Below are 18,545 nucleotides of genomic sequence, written 5' to 3'. Positions count from 1 at the left end.
AAACTTTAACAGCAAGCGATGAAGGTTCAAAATTTCATAATTTTCTAAATTTTATACACAAACAAATCAGTTCATTTTTTTATCTTATCATAATCGTATAACCAATACCCTCCCCCCATAATACTGCATCAGCATATACTGATGTAAGCAACTGTGGTATAAGAAATATGACTGTTATGTAACTTGCATGCCAGAATTTACGTGCCAAGAATATTTTATGCCGCACAATTTGTACGGCGAAAACTGATACGCGGACTGGACAAACAATGAGTACCAACGATATGATATGGCCAACAAGTTATGTTCAGTCTGAGAACAACAGGGATGGAAAAGTTTTTTAGTCAACGTATTTTTCTGAAGAAATATTTTGATACCTTTTGAACCTCAATTCCAGTTCCAGTCTCTTTAAAAAATACGAAGCCTAATTCTACGAGAGATGTTTATCAGTTTCAATTGGCCGTGTGTAGGTAAGTATGACAATTCAACAATCAAAATTTTGTTTGATATGTATTATTTAAGTATTGGTAAATTTGGTTTCAGTTATCATAAAATTAATATTATTGGAAAATTAGTGGATGGAAGTTTAAAGATTTTTGTAATCTAAGATTTTCTACGATTACAAAAATCAATTAAGATTAGAAAGTTAAGACTAGTTAAGTAGCTTTCATTCAGAAAAATAACAAAGATTAAATGTAATATTCTACGGGAAAAGGAACCTTATGGGGGTAAATCGCTTACGACGTTTTATGCACATCTATAATAAAAATGAGCGAGTGAAACGTCTTAAGCTACTTCCCTCCATAAGGTACCTATTCTCGTGGAACGTCACAAATCTTCTTTCCCTTTCATAGTCAACATCAAAGAAGTAGATGTATGTAGAGTAAATAATGTAAGTTTCAGTGAAACAAAAGAACGAAAGCAAACTCGTGGAAACTCACAGTTTAAACTTAAAACTCTCCAGACTCCACAGATAACATGCATAATAATAAAATCAGCCTAATTCGTTCGGACAATACAGGTGTTAGCATTACAGTGATTAATTAGATTGTCCAGCTGTGCTCTAAATTTTCTCGTGAACTAATTTTTACACTATGCATTGCAATATGCAAGTTTTCGTGGTAGGCGGTTGGGACGTATTACGTATCGGCAGATGCAATATGGTGTTTATCAAAGTTCGAATGAAATGGCCACTTACTGATATTTAATTTAATTTTTCGTGTAATTTTTTTACATTTACAGGAAATAAAACATAATATTTATTTTGTCAAAGTACAATCTTTCATTTATTAGCTAGTGTCTTTCTTTATTTTCAGCTAATTTTCATTTTGCATGTCATTCTGTATAGAAACTTATCGTTGATATTAAGGTACAGCAAGACAACATGTTTATTAAACTATATTATTGTTGAATTGTACTTATATTACGACAATTTGTTCATTTGTGAAAGATTGTTCAGAGTGAATACAAAATAAGTACGTTTCCCTAAAACAAAACCATGTCTTATAAATACGCATAAATAGATGAAATCACTCAATTATTAAACTTGAGTAAATTAATTACTTGAAGTCATTTCGTACATTAAGAAGCAATAATTAATTTGTATTGAAACGAAGAAATTAATGCTAAAAGCATTATCTCCTAGCTATCAGTCAAATTGTGAATATCAGTAGATAGCCACTCCAAACGTCACTTGATTGTCCACCATTCTATGGCATTCGTAATTGGGTCGTGCGCTAGGGCCGCAAGTCAGCTAAGCGTTCCCGAAGCTAGGGTTGCGCCACAGACTTACATGTCATCGTGTCTCCCATTCGAGCTGAATGGAGTCAACTTGCTCAAGAATCTAGTACAAAAATAGGATAATTGCGAATAAATTTACTTTACATCATCTGAATAATAAAAACGGAAGTCTACAAGACTTTAATCTCTAAATATGGCACAAATAGGGTAATGTCGTGTGACGCAAATTTAGTTGAAATATTATGTAAAACATTATTTCAATGTACCGTTGATATTTTTCATTTCTTAAGTTATTGATTATAACTTATTACAACTGAACTTACCAAAGACAATTTTGGTAAATAAATACCTAGGTACATTTAAGGTACATTACATTCTTTTTCCGAGCTTTGCGCCAAACGTGGTTAATGATTCTCATGATACAATTATTTTTCCAATTCGTATTATAATGATTTTGAAATTTCGCATACAAATAAGATTAGCGTAGCGGAAATACAGGATACTGAAGGTAAGGAAGCACGTAGGGTATCTTTCATCTCGGTAAAGAGCACTCTTATTTCTGTGAGAATACTAATCGCGTGTAGCTGCGGGAAGTAACTAGTTAGACATTTGTATATTATAAACCTTAAAGAAGAAAATACTTGAAATTACATTTACGAATTAAGTAACCAAGTATTACTTCTGGCTCAATTAACGGGATAGTAAAACCGTAATTGAATTCAGGTAGAAATCGAATAAAGGAAAGCTATTAAATTGTGTAATTTGAGCAATACCTACACTTTAAGTATAGCTAACTAGTGCCTACACTTCAGTAGCCAGTCAATCGATTTGAAGCCTAGTAAATTGAAAATATATTTGATATGACAATTAAATAAAATGAAGCGGTGGTGGCCAGGTGGTTGAGACCTACGAATCCTACTCTAGCACCTGAGTTTATATACTAATCTGACTCATGTATACCTATTAGTTTTCAGGGCCCACCACTTGCTTTCAGTGAAACAAGCACTACTTTCTTGGCACTATTAATGGAGTGGCTTGCCATGGCCTTGCCCATTTCACACACAAGTTAATAATCAACCAAATAAATAATAGTGTGCAGGTTTCCTCACGATGTTTTCCTTCATCGGAAGCAAGTGTCAGATCCATATACAAACTCGATTTGAAGTGGGAATCGAACCTGGGACCTTCCGGTCCACAGGCACGTCTTAATTATTACGCCACTGCCGCTATTTTGTTTTGATGGAGCGCTAGTTTGGTATTTCTTTATTTGTATGAAAGCCCGAAAAAGCGCTGTTATGAGCATTGTAATAAGTGAAAATGTACCTACCTATTACTTTATTCTTTTGTAAATAAAATGAATTATTAAAATATTATAAATATGCCTAATGTGGTACAAAATAGGGTACGTTTTTATTTATATTAACCCCGAGGATGTTAATTTAGACTTTGCAAGGCTATTTCATTAAAAATGGACATGCCTTGACATCATATAGTTATAATATTTCAATGCCGTTGGCGCCCTTAATCCCAGAATAAAACAAATCGATAATAGATGCCCGATCACGTATCGATGAGTATAATGATGTGAGTGGCATGGATCAGAATATCGTATACTTATTTGGGTTAAAAAAATGATCTGATAAGATAATAATAACTTTCTGTCACTTTGATCAATTTTATGAATGACCTGATTTACTATTGTTTAAGGAATGATGTGAGTGTCAAGATTCAGAATATCGTATTTGGGTTAAAAAAAAAAAAAATATGATCAGATAATTTTCTGTCACATCGATTAATTTTATTAATGACCTGATTTACTTATTGTTTAAGGATCCGAATATCGTATTTTTAGGAAAAAAAAATTTGTATGATCAGATATTGTAATTGTCTGTCACTTTGATTGATCACTTTTATTAATTACCTACGTGATTCATTTTTATTTAGTGTACTTATAAATTGTCTGATTGTTTAACGCATAGATATTATAGCAAATTTCTAGTGAAGAATCAACTAAGTTTGTGGCAAATCGATACGAAATGCACTTCAATTCGACACGAGGTCACGTGGAAATAGACAGGCAATAATAGGTTATCTCATAATAGCAGTGTGGCCGACAATCGTAGACTTCCAAGAAATATTGCCTTTTTGCATACAATATGTGTAGGCATGTCGTAGGTTAAGTCAATTGGTTTTGATTGAAGACAAAGATGGCTGTGTAAAAAGATTTGAAAAATATTATTGCGCCTGTGTATACAATACTAGTAAATAAACATTTTACCTATATGTTTTTATAAGGCTTTTGGCCATTTGCATATGGCTCGACAGCGTAGTCATCTCGTAAGTGTACCTATTGCTAAAGAAAAGTGTGCGAAGGGCACAGACACAGAAATAACCTTTGATTTGAGCAAAGACGAAGATTACAATGAGCCAACGTAGACAAATTAGATAAAAAATTTCCATACAAAGTGGCTAGATAGGCGTTGGAACCCGGCACACGATAAGGGATACCGTACAAAATATATTACCGCTACGCTGCAGGTCGCGGGTTCGAACCCCGGTCAGGTCAAGATGGAAAATTTAACTTTTTCAGATTGACCTACGTCTTGGATTTTCATCTATATTATATATACCTATGTTATAAAATATAGTTGGGTTAGCATCCCATAATACAAATTTCAAACTTATTTTGGGGCTAACTCAATATACCTGTATGTTTTGCTTTGATATATTAGGTAGGTGCATATTTATTCTATCGGTATCTCTGTTTACGAATTTGAATATGGATGACCCGTCATGGAAATCTGTCATTGACAGTTTCAAAATACGTATTTTGGTGCTGCCATGAGTCTGGCGTGATAACATCAGTATTTCTGATCAAAGTTCACTGTAAGATCAGTTAAAACTTTTTTATATTGAGGGAAATATTCGAAAATAAAAATCAACATCGACTAACTTTTAGTATAACCGCTTTATTTCCTAAAGTTTCTCGTATCTTTAAAGAGTAATAAAATGTTGGGGATAAAATTTATATTGACCTGGAAAACGTCACTTCCAGTTTATTTATGCAATTATTTAGATTCAGATGTCCTCGATTCTTTCTTCTTCTTCTTGTCGAGACAGAATGGCTATTCGAACGGTGTTCGACCAGCATGTGGCCGCACTGATCGCTCTGTCGTTAGTCTCGTTCACGTCCTCCATAGTGCAGGACGTGGGGCAGTTGGGACAGAACAGCTGAAGAGCCATAGATTGTACAGCACCGTAGTCAAATAATTAGTATTTAATGCCGGTCACAAGTTTAGTTAAAATTGTTACACACATATTATTACAATGCTTAAATCAAAGGTTTTGGATGTTTATCTATATATGTTTTTGTTATAAAATATAGTATCGTTGAGTTAGTATCCCATAACACAAGTCTCGAACTTACTTTGGGGCTAGCTCAATTTGTGTGATTTGTCCTAGTATATTTATTTATTTATTATTTATTTATAAAGGTTATTTCTGTGTCTATGCCCTTCGCACACGTTTCGTTAGCATTAGGTACGCGCGTAGAACAATAGTTACACTCACGAGAGGAATACGCTGTCGAGCCATATACAAAAATAATAAGTACAGGTGACGCCATGCAAGGTCACAGCAAGACGAAGCCAGCTAGGTGTCACTTAAATAAAAATACTTATTTCTTTATTTCGGACAGAATCCATAGTAAATGTTAATAACAATGTTCATATGACAAATGAATACAAATGTTAACTTACAAATACAATTTTACGATTCACTGTTTTTCATAAGATTCACATATTATTATTTAATAGAATTATCGAAGTGTATTTATAGTGAACTAATCATCGAAAAAGTTTGATATTTCATACAATTTATTTATGAGAAGTAACATTTATTTATTTACCGTATGTAGGTAGGTATTTTAATTAAGTTTGGATTATTAATTTACTGAAGATTTTTAAAAGAAACTATGTCACTAAATTAAATAATATGTTGAACAGTAATGAGTACTCGCTTATTGCAATGGTTCAGTATTGCGTTCGCGTTATTGTAATATTATATCCACATTTAAACAAAATGGGTAAACCTCACATTACAACAAAATGAGGATTTTTTTCCTCATAAGATTTCATTATTATTATAGCGGTAATATATTTTAGCTAAAAACTAGCTAATGAGCTGGGTATAGAGATCTGATAACGTTAATCCAATATCACGTATTAGAAGCTCTTATTTGAATGCAATAAGAACTACTCTATTCAGAGAAATTGACCTAAATTTTGCAGAATCTATAGGAGTATAATAACCTATTTGTATGATGGTAAATATATTAAAGTGTCTTCTGGCAATAATTTTTAAATAATTTAATTCAATTTTATTAAATACAAAATTATTCATCAGATATTTTTTTACATTATTAGATACTAAGGCAGCAAACATTGATATAATTATAACTACTAAAATTTATATTGTAGAAGGGGTCCACTCGATTATTGGACTGTTAAAAATATTTCAACTTTTTATAAGTAAGCAAATGTAACTCATCATAAAAATACATATAAATTAATGTTTCTCATCATCATCAGCTCATATCAACTGCTTGTTGAAGAGTTTTGCTATCTTGAACTGGATCGTAAATTAATGGAAATTATTCGATTATAATAATTATAATTGCTGCCTCAGAATCTAAACTTTGTAGATATATACGTTTCTAAAACTAAAACAATTTTTTGAACTATATAATGTATACTGACCTCTGTCCAGGACTCTTGCTTTCGCTACTGGCGTTGTTGCTCGAATCATCGTCCTCTTCCCTCGACGTAGCAGCCGACAGAACCCGAGAGGAGCCGATGTTGACTTCGCTGCCATCATTGTCCTCCCCCTCCGATGTTCTACCTGTGCCTTCTTCTGCCTGGCAATGAAAAAAATAATAAATACAAATAAAAAATATATAATATAATCGATTAAAAAAGTTACTGGCTGGTTCCAAGATTTTTGTTTTATTTTTTGTGATCCATTTGAATTTCTTTATTTTTTTTTAATTCTTGGTGAGTGTAATTTGAATTCTTTTATACCAAAAGGACTTTATTTTCAAATTAACTTAACATCCAAATGGGAACTAAAGGTGTCAATCAGTAATTTTATCACGATGCATTCAACTATCTAGTTTGAATACATATAAAATATTAAACATGCATTTGTGCATAGGTTTTCATGCAACATTGTGGTGTTATTCTCGTGCAAATTACTTATTCATGGGTCGATTAAAAAAAATAACTTAATAAACTTGTCATACATATATGAAGTTTTAGGAATACAAAAAATAAAAACATGTCAAAATGTATATTTTTATTTTCAAATTGACAGGTAGGCCAAAATCCAATTTAGTGCAAAGGTTTCTTAAAAATGTTACAGGGCCACTCGAAAAATAAAATTTTCTATGCGACTTAACCTGTGATTATAGTCAACGAGCTAGCGCAAAACTGTGCTGTAGTTCCCGTCTCTTGAACTATATTTATTTTTAACGAAATAATACGACTAAATTATCTAGCTCAGACTTACCTGGATTCTTATAAGCGGTATAGTTTCTTCGATATTTTTGTACATAATATTTACAGTTCTTAAATTGTTAGTGCACTTTCTTCATACTGTTTAAATAAAATTGTGTTGAGATTAAGTGATGACGTCTAAGGAAGCGCCATTGTGAATTAAGTGACTAAAGAAACAAATTGACGTAAAATCTAAAGGAATTATAAACTTAACTTTGACTTAAGAATTTTTTCGTCTTTTGTTTTTGTAAATAATATTTTTGAACACAATTACAATATTCGATACTAAAAGGTATTTACAAAAACTATTTCGTATTAAAACTGTAATTGCTCTTAGATTATTACATTATACATTTAAAACATAAAACAAATGTCAAATAAAAACAACTTTTACAGGCATTTACATACCTAGCGGATTTACTTGAAATATAAGAAAAAACATCTAGCGCAATCATTTATATAATTTTACAACTAAACTGATCTAACTTTACTATCTTATCTAACTAGATGAAGACTATGTAGCAGAGGAGATCAATAGTTAGAGACTAATCGATATTCTATTTTAAATCTGCTTCAGTCACAGCGTGCGAACCACTCACGAGTGCGGCAGAAAACACGCCAATATGGATGGTATCGCGCATTTAGATCACAATAGGTATACAAGATACCTATTGTGATCTTTCTCTTCACTTACATTCCTATTTTATTCGCGTGGCTTTACTCATGTGGTGCATATAAAAGTAAATCAGGTGTTATAGTTGTCATGAAGGAATTGATACTAAAACTTTTGATTGATCTAGTTATTTAAACTTTGCTAATCTAACTAATATTAATAGGAGAAAACTAGATCTAAGGGTAATATAACAAATAAAAAATCTATGCTATACTAAATTTTATTTTATTTGAGAAAGCAAGCAATACATCTACTTACGTAAATGCAAAACGAAACGAATGGAATTAAATATTTTAAACTAATTCTTTAGATGTTTTGCTAAAACAAATGAATATGAAAATTATATGTAAAATTGCTGGAAGTACATGAAGTATTTCGTGTATAATACATGCAACATTACAATAATTGTAAAACTTGACATTACACGTGAAATTGTTGACGAAATTAGACTCGCATAAATATTTACTTGTTTTAGATACAAGATAAAAAAATCGTATCTACTTCTGACGATTGTGACGAAACGACTGAATTTTGATCATCACAGATAATAAAAATAACCGCTTCGTCTGAGTAAATAAAAACATTTCAATTTAAATTTAGAATTCCACTGTTCGCATATAATGAAAACAACCGCTAACCGCTATTTCTCTGATGCCAGTGACAAAAAACTTCAATGCCCGAGCCGCCGATGATCCTCAAACTGCAACATCCGACAGTTCAAACGGCCTGTCAAATTGGATTGCCTCGCGATGGGATTACGAAAGTTTGAGATTCGACCTCATTCTGAATTTTCGCTTTGAAATCAGTTATTTTATAAGCGTACCTGAGAAATTGTGACTATATTTTTATTATCTAATATTTATACACAGCTTTTGAGCTTTTTCTTTTACATTTTATTGTTTATGAATCCGAAACTTTAATTTATTTATTGAACTTTAAATATTTAATATGTTATAAGTTCTTGAACATAAAAAACTTTCTTATTTAAAAAAATATTCTCTGATCAAGCCTGGAATTACTTTTTGTTTTATTTCTGTATATCGTTTTCATTTAATCAGAGATTATTATTATTAAAAAATAAAGTTTGATAAAGTTAAATTTTATTGTAAAACCATAAAGTTACGTTCTCTTCGTTACGTTCTCCTCGTAATGATTTTGATAGAAATACGTAAAATAATAAATCATTTTTCTAAATATTATTCTTTCATTTAGTAAATATTATTCAAAAAATTCGAAATTTATACATGTATTTTGGTCCTACAGATATTAATAACCTATTGGGTTGTGCGCAACTAATTTATTGACCTATTTATTTTCTCTACCAATCAATAAAGAGAACCTTCGAACATAAAATAATGAATATACAAACTTACATTTACTATAACTAATATCGTTGTCAATATTGCCAACTGAAGAAGCACAAAATATTATTTAGTTGGCAACCCTGTTCATGATATATTCCCCGACTTGATTTATTGGCTTCAAACAAATAGCTGTAGGGAAGCTCATTAACTTATATTTACCAAAATGGTTACAAATTCCGCTCTATTACCGTAGCATAGAGGTCATAATGAGTCTTGATCCCAATATATGTATCTATAGAATAATATAGCTTTACTGGTGAAACATTTCCGAAATATAAATATAAAAACAATTTACAGCAATTGAATGACCAGATACGAGATCAGATCACAAAAGAATAAGGATGAAGATGATTGGAAGAAAAAGTAGAAAAGCGAACCTTGGGTTCCGATGCTTCCTGGTTGAGGAAGGCACCGGATAAAAGAGTATCAACAAAGAAAAAGATAATAGTTAGAATAATATGCCTACAGGAATCGCAATCAGTGCTAGAAAATATTATTTGTTTAATATAAATATTTTGATTCAATCCATCATATACTAGTGTAGCTTCCAAATTTGAAGTATCTACGTCAGTTCATTCATACTATCCACACGAATTTATTATAGAGAAAATATTTGTATTTTTGTTTGTAATTAATAAACTCATAAACTACTGGGCGGATTTTCATTATAAGCACAGAGATGGACGCAACCTTCAGGAGTAACATACTTTTTAATTATGGTTTGACCCGAGCGAAGCCGGGAAGGGCCTGTGATATTATCACAGACTATAGACATAGTCTCTTGGTAACACAGCCTCGCTTTCACACACGTGTTTATCTAAGTAGCTGGCGGCGGTTAGAAATCGACAGTTATTTTTAGAAAAGGTATAGTTTATTGACGCTTAATAGAAAAGGGAGGGAATTTTGGTATGCCTTTATTTTTATTAGCGTTGTGGAGTTTACATTGTTTTGTAACTAGCTGCGCCTCGCGTTGTTACCCGCGGTTTATTACTTTTTTTGGTGCTAAATTAGATAAATTGACAAAACCATTTTTCATTTTTATATCTGGAACGGACCAAGAAATCCTAAAAAATATATAAAAGACGACGAGACGAAGATTTGTTACGACATGGAAAATTCTAGAACATTATTAACACTAATAACTTACATTGTTAAAATTGTTGAAATCACAAAATAAAAGCGGTTCCTTTTTATTTGTTAACAGTTGGGATAAACAAGACGAAAACAAATATAAAATAAATATATCACACAGATTGAGCAAGCTCCAAAGTAAGTTCGAGACTTGTGTTATGGGATACTAACTCTACGATACTATATTTTATAACATATACATATATAGATTAACATCCAAGACCCGGGCCAATCAGAAAAAGATCATTTTCCATCATGATCCGACCGGGGATCGAACCCGGGATCTCTCGGTTCGGAGGCAAGCACTTTACCACTGCGCCACCGAGGTCGTCAAGAAGTGTGTCAATAGGAAATCAAAAGCAAAATCAAAATCAAATCATTTATTCAGAAATTAGGCCTTCACAGGCACTTTTTCACGTCATAATCTAAATTAAATGATGTTTACCAAAGCTGCAAACTACTAGCATTTCGGAACGACCACTGCTGAGAAGAAATGCCGAAAGAAACATTCAAACAGTGTTGGTCCCTATTATGCCAGAAGGGCTTACCATTTTTTAAATATAAATATAAATTTGTAGTATACATTGAAATTGAGTAAGTAAACCGTGAGAAATATAAGAGCCATTTGTAGACCCAAGTGAATATCTGGCTTGCATTCGACATTTGTGGAAATAGGAGATTACTTACTTGATATTAAACCTCGAGAATAGGTATTACAAAAGCACTTTAGATGTTGCCACAAACTGAAGATACTATTTGAAGAGCCAGATTGGCTATATACTTAACTGATACATAGCCATATTTTCTGTTACTTAGTGAAAATACTTTAATATACCTGATGAAAAATAGTAACTTGACTACGGCCTGGACAGAGCCGAGTTGGTAAATTCGAAGACCAAGTTTATATGGGATCCTGGCTTTCGGTTCACAGGCACCGTAACCATTACACCACCACCGCTTCCAACATGCATACATCACAAGATAAAATATAAGTGACTTAAATAAGTACAACGTAAAATAAACTTTAATTATGACTTGAGCGTAAATTGAACATAACAATAATGTACTCTCGGATAGCCAGTGGCGCGGTCTTATGGAGACATCGTAAAGTATCGGATTTAACACACAGCAGTTAATGTTTTATTATATTGTGTATTTTCTGAATGGCGTTTTGAAAATACACACAGTTTTCAAGCAAAAAATTAAAATTAATCAACGAAAAAATAAAAATAAACTACGATCTTGATAAAACATAGGTGTTTGAAGATAAAATCATGTCACTGTCACTCGGTGAATGTAACTGAAAATGGCGCGAATACGAATTGTCAAAATTATGCTACCACGGTGTCACTTAGAAGAAGATACATTAAGCATGGTCTGAGTTATACGCTTAACTTAAAATATTTAAGAACACGGAATTAAAAATGGCACGAATTGTGCTCCAGTGTATCACGATTCTCCAATCAATATATTCGGTTTAGTAGAAGAGACCAATACTATTGAACATGGTTTGAGTATACTGCTTAAAAAGAAAAAAAAACCGATTTGAAATTCGAATACGAAATTGAAAACGTCCGCCGTACCCCTCGTCAGCACGGCTTGTTGGTTTATCCATCGACGTGAGGCTCGACTTCCAATAGCTATGACCTAGATTTTACAGACCAACGAAACAAGGGATTAGTATCCGTCAAGTGTCTGGCTATGATTCTAGGACAGTATTTATTGTTTTATGTCTCAATGTTAAACTAGAAGTGTTACAAGAGAATTTTCTATCGTGCACTAAAATCATATAACTGTTTACTTTCGATAACACTTCAAAGGTGAAGAAAAACCAAAATTCCATTTTCATTTAAGATACGGAAGAATTCTTGATAGTATACTTACAAAGGCAATTGTAAAGGTAAAAAATATCGGAAAGAAATGATAGTAGTTTTGGAAAAAATTAAGTATAAACTTTTAAACTTGATTTGATAAAGTGCGCATGAACTTTCGAATAACAACTTTCGAATAACAACATGAATTTTCGAATAACAACTTTAACAGAATGTATAAAGTTGAATTTGTAATATAAATCAATACATACATATAATAAAATTGAAGAGAGGACAAATTTGTGCATTGGATATTTTTTCTTAATTCTTCAAAGGATATACTTAGTTACTGATATAGATGACGAAAATATATTTTTGAAATTTTTTTGTCTGTCTGTCTGTCTGTATGAACGCGCATCGCTCGAAATCTACTGGACCGATTTGCTTGAAATTTGGTATTTAGGTACCTTTTATACCGGGTTAACATCTTAGATCCATTTCATCCCGGTAAATGGTCAGGTTCCCGTAGGATAATTGAAAAACTAATTATGAATCAAAAATGCCTCGGAATTCCGGGTTAACATCTTATAGACATTTCATCCTGGAAAATGAGGAAGGTCCTGTAGGAAAATTAGATACATTTCATCCCGGTAAATGGTCAGGTTCCCGTAGGATAATTGAAAAACTAATTATGAATCAACAATTCTTCGGAATCCCGGGTTAAAATCTTATAGACATTTCATTCCGGAAAATGAGGACGGTCCTGCAGGAAAATTAAAATAACAATCCACGGAGACGATTTACTTTAAAATTTTGGAGAAAGGTGTAAACAGAAATAAACAATTTTTTTATCGATGAAAGTCTGATATAGATAGAATTGGAAGGCATCAATTTACAATTTAATTTTGTTATATTTTAGTTTTGAACATAAAGATGATTGATGGCGCCACCAAGACCTTTAAAACGCGCTATGGTTTCGCTCAGAAAAAATGATATATATATTGTACTTCCGAAATAAATCACTAGATGGCGCCACTAAAACTTTTAAATATCTAAATCACGGTATGGTGTCTCACTCACAAATCCATACTAATATTAAAAAGAGGTAAGCGTTTGTGAGTTTGTATGTTTGAGGCGGGTAATCTGCGAAGCTACCAAACCGAATTCAAAAATTATTTCTCTATTAGATAGCTACATTATCTGAGATTGCTATAGGCATTTTAGTATTCAGCCAGATCAATCAACCCCTTCAAAAGGGGGGTAAAAGATTGTATGGGACTTAGTACAATTTTCAAAATAACAAGCTGAAAATTGGCACATTTACATTTTGTAGTAAATAACAGTAATAGTAAATACAAAAAATGTTTAAGTTTGTGGTTAATAAAAAACCGTGACGTAAAATGTCATGGAAAATGGGACGGCACGCTTTGCAGAAAGCGGGAGTGGGAATCGGAGCGGGAAATGGGAAGGAGACACGTAGTGGGAAACGGGACGGGACACGTTGTAAAAAACATGATGGCACAATATGTAGGAAACGGTACGGGATATCTACTTTACATTACATAGCAGGAATCTGGATTGGACAAGTTTGCGGGACGAGACACGCAGCGGGAAATAGGAAATAGAACTAAAGATGAGAAAAAATGCGAATTTGAATCATATATGTTTACCAGTCTTACAGAGTACGCAATAAAAAAAATACTGAGATTTTTCTATGAAATTCACGCGGGCGAAGCCGCAGGCAAAAGCTAGTAAGTAAGTAAGCAATTAAAAAAAAACATAACATATACCTAGTTTAGAAAGAAAATATATTTCAATGGTAGAACAGATTCACTTGAAACATACCTAACTAAAAACCAACTATGTAGATAATTGATAGTATGTATAAAGAGATGGTAACAAGAGAGATCACAACAATCAAAGTAGAGTTTTTGTTATCTATCTATCAACTTCGGATAGGGTAGCAATGACCCAGTTTTACTCGAAAGTCTACACCCGCCTCCCAGACTATAGTCAAAAGCATTCACTAATCTTTTAATTTGATTTATTATCTACTTTCATATGGTGTTCAACACATGGTGTAAATTTGGTTTACATAGAATTTATTAATTTTCACTTTTTGTATTTTCCTTTTTTACTGAATTTTACCAACGAAGTAATTTTTCGAACATTTGGCATTGTTTTATCAAATAAATATTACTATATTTTTACATGACGCTCTGGTTTTCAATATTTATTACCACTGCTTGCCTCACGCGGTGGTGCTCAGATAGTTAATGTTTTTTTTCAACTTCCCCTGTACAGTTGGGATTTATAACTCTAGTTAAATTCCGTTACCATCGTCCTGTGTGAGCCCGTATTTAGACGTTATGAGCCGGCCGCCATGGAACAACTACGGCACCATACTTTCGCGTGGCAAAACACGCACTTGGCCTGTTTTATTTTTATTTATACTATATCTACAACTTGTGAAAATACTCATAAATAATTCAGATGAAAGTCTCAATACGTTTCTTATTAAAAGTAGAATACCTACAAATAGGTCGAACAAATTGCTAACTTCATTGAAAACTGGCAATAATAGTTTGCGAACTATAATCGATTTATAGCTGCATCGAGAACCGATTAGCAGACAGTCGGAACCGAATGCGATTGAGTGAAATTATTTAGTTATTGATGTAGTTTTAGTTATAGCTTTTAAGATTATTTTTATGTATAAATTTTGAATTTCTTTGCGAAATCGGAACAGACATGTATTTATTCTTATTTGTATTTATTTTATAAAAAAAAATACCCTCATTATAGTAATTTGGGGGATGGTATTTGAAAAAAAATGGAGCCCGTGTTTGAACGGGGCTCTTTTACTATATGCATACCAGATTTCAATAAAATCGGTCCAGCGGATTGGCCGTGAAAGCAGAACAGACAAAAGACTTTTGCATTTATGACATCAAGTATGGATAGTATGGATACTTTGATTAACCTTTCATTAGAAGTCTATTTCCCTTTCGCTTAAATGATATAATTATCTATTTTCCAACTAGTTTAATCACATATTTTTTTCTTATGTAAAAAAGGTCACAATTTAAAAAGGATTCCCTTTGACCACAACTCGCTGAGTTGCTATGATAAGAACAATAAATAAAATAAACTTAAGTCCTACTTTATCGAACAATTGTGTTAGATTGCAACTTACTACTAGGTATTTGTTTTTTAAGTGATTAATACAAAATATTTTATACTACTGCTGACGTTGATGCTCACTGTGGACAAACCTCTGTGGTTTTTGTCAGTGTTCTTATATTATGTACTATATATATTTGTTCTTTATATGTGAAATAAAATAATAAAAAAAAAATAATTGTACAAAACACCTGTATTGTATTTATGAGTCATAGTTGGCAAATAAATGTTTGAATCTTTAAATCTTTGAATCAAAAAATAATAAATTGCTTAATATTCATATAATATTAAGCTGTTATTAATATTATTATTAATATTAATAATATACAATTGAATGAGTTTCAGTGACACGTAAACGTGTTTGATTATTTTAATACCTTGAAGTATATAACCAGTCAAGTAGCCAATAAAGCTGTTAAAGGATGAGCTGTCTTTACAAGCTTGCAATGTAACTATGTGTCTATGTGCACCCAGGAACGGCTTCAGACTTTGGAACCCCTCTACGGTTTACCGCAAGGACAAGATTTTTTTGTCACGTATCGAATGCAAATCTATCTGATAACTATAAAAGCTTGTGTCAACAATGTAATTTTTTGTAAAAAACGTATTAAATACAAAGCATTCGTTTTCTTCTTTCACCTGATATATACATTTGAATTATCATATTATATGTCTGACTAGAAATTGTATTGCATTATTGAGATAATTCGTGTGGAATATTCATAGAATTAATTTAGTATGTAACCAAGTTAGTCAGGCGCTAAATCCAGCACTACCGAACCGAATGTTACATAACTATGACGACCTCGGTGGCGCAGTGGTAAAGTTCTTGTCACTGAACCGAGAGGTCCTGGGTTCGATCCCTGTCGATATTTTACTGATTGATCTGAGTCTTTGATGTTTATCTATATATGTATTTGTTATAAATATAGTATCGTTGAGTTAGTATACCATAACACAAGTCTCGAACTTACTTTGGGGCTAGCTCAATCTGTGTGATTTGTCCTAATATATTTATTTATTTAACTAGTTACGCAGTTGAATTTCCACTTAGTAACGTTTACATGAAATGAAAAATAATGAATATTCGATATGTTATTTGTACAGTTATGTGCAATTATATTAACACAAAAGCAAATTTTGTCACATTGGAATAAGTTTTTTTTACAAAAATGACATTTTTGACACACGCTTTTATTATTAAGTAAGAGAGATCTTATTGCATTCAATTTGAGACACTAATTCAAACCGTCGAGGAGTTCCAACGACTAGAGCCGTTCGTGAGTGCACCATCAGGTCATCCTTAACATAGTCATTCAATCTAAACATGTGTACAACATTTCAGCTCAATCAGTTGAAGATATCTGCTTCAAAATTGAGTTGCAAGATTCCATCCGAATGCCAAAAAAAAAGACATAGGGACTTACATTGCAAGTAAATGAAATACTCGTAAAATACATCTTCTTTTTCCAAATATTACATATATAGCAAACTAGTCTTGTCGGTCATATGAAACTATACTTTATCATATTAAAAGCAATAGTGTTTTGTTTTGCAAAGCAAAATAAATTGGCTGATTTTTTTTACCAAAATTTTAGTTATTTAAGCTACGGTTTTACAATATTTACAGAGTTCATTGACCCGAAAATGCTGATAAATAACAAAAGCATTTTAGACACGAATAGTGAAGAAAACTGTTCGAAACACCCTTGTCTATGCGACGAGTTGGCGCCAAGCCAGCGATTTGTCGATAGCTCATTATGCAAGGGTTGCCAGGTGGAGAAAAGAAGGATTACGACATTATGTGAGTTATCCTATCATAGGCCTGGAGCACGGGACACAAATCTATACTAATATTATAAATGCGAAAGCCCGTCTAACTGTCTGTTCCGATTTCACCGCTAAACCGCTAGACGGATTTTGACGACATTTAGTATGCATGTAATTAAAGAACTCCGTTCAAACATAGGCTGGTTTTTATTTCAAAATTTAACCCAGAAATTACTATGAGGGCTATATAATGGGGACTGAAAGTTTGTATGAAAATCGAGTCTGTTCCGCTTTCGCAGATAAATGCTATATCTAACCATATATCATTAGATTCAAATTGAAGTTGCAAGCTACCTAGTGCACGGTACCCACTGACGCGCAATAATTGATAGCAACCTTCTACTTGGACGGGTCTAGAATATAGCGCAACACTGAAAGATTATTTTTAAATATACGAGGGTAATATGAACATTATTTTGAACCTTTAGTTTATAAATATAGGGTATGCAGTAGTATTAGATTACCTTCTAATGTCAAATTGGCTAGTCCAACACATAATATGAGTCTGTCAATGTCAAGAAACTAGTACGCGCTTTACCTAATTTCTAACATACACTTTCGTCTCCTTTCACAAAATCACTTCCTTATAGGAAATCAACATTGACTCGACAAAACATAAAATGCGTGAAAGTATTTAAATTATAAAACACGATAATTAAATGTCACTTTCATTAATTATTTGATTTTTTCATCATCATCATCATCATCATCAACAATTTAATCACACGATTTACTATATTCATCTTGGGGCACAGCCCGCCAAGACGAGCCAAACGAAGCGCAAGGGCACTACCTAACTTTTCTTGAACCGTTTCGTCGTATTTTTGAACGCTCGTAACTTTGGTTTGAATTACACATTTTAACTAGAATATAGAGTATGTGAAGTTAGGTCTGGTAAAGTTAGGGCGCATAGATCAAGAATCTTGGCTCTACATGAGACCTGACCACTTTTTCATACATTTTAACTAAAGTGTAGACTTTGTGAAGCAAACTAGACTCGTATTGGCAATATTTTTACATGTAAATGTTTTTGGTGGGATATTCTATTCTCATCTGTTTTTGTTTTGATCAAAGTCTATTACGAATGAACGTTGTGAAAGCGTTGGAGTCAAAAAGCGAATTAATTATACTTTAATGAGAACAATAAAATACTAAATGTTGATCATGAAATTGATAAATTAAAGTGACAATTGATTATCGTGTTTCATTATGTGAATGCAAACATTTTATTTTATTCACTGGCAACTGGTATTATCATCCGTTC

General features: G+C 32.4%; 1 protein-coding gene across 10 annotated transcripts in view; it reads right to left on the bottom strand.

Moving 5' to 3' along the window:
- The window catches only part of LOC128679094 (uncharacterized), a 232,604-nt gene that overhangs the window by 46,459 nt on the left and 167,600 nt on the right, over nucleotides 1-18,545 (bottom strand). For 6 of the 10 annotated variants that reach the window (XM_053761086.1, XM_053761087.1, XM_053761088.1 and 3 more), the window contains one exon: nucleotides 6,495-6,652. In XM_053761086.1, coding sequence (XP_053617061.1) covers nucleotides 6,495-6,652 — 158 coding nt within the window. Of the gene's footprint in view, nucleotides 1-1,789; nucleotides 1,841-6,494; nucleotides 6,653-7,302; nucleotides 7,457-18,545 lie in introns of all 10 variants that reach the window. The other 4 variants (XM_053761090.1, XM_053761094.1, XM_053761091.1 and 1 more) reach the window with 3 other exon arrangements.

The sequence above is a fragment of the Plodia interpunctella genome, chromosome 21 (genome assembly GCF_027563975.2).
Source record: "Plodia interpunctella isolate USDA-ARS_2022_Savannah chromosome 21, ilPloInte3.2, whole genome shotgun sequence".
In the NCBI taxonomy this organism is placed as follows: domain Eukaryota; kingdom Metazoa; phylum Arthropoda; class Insecta; order Lepidoptera; family Pyralidae; genus Plodia; species Plodia interpunctella.
Note: the sequence above shows the minus strand (reverse complement) of the source record. Positions and strands in the feature narration are given on the sequence as shown.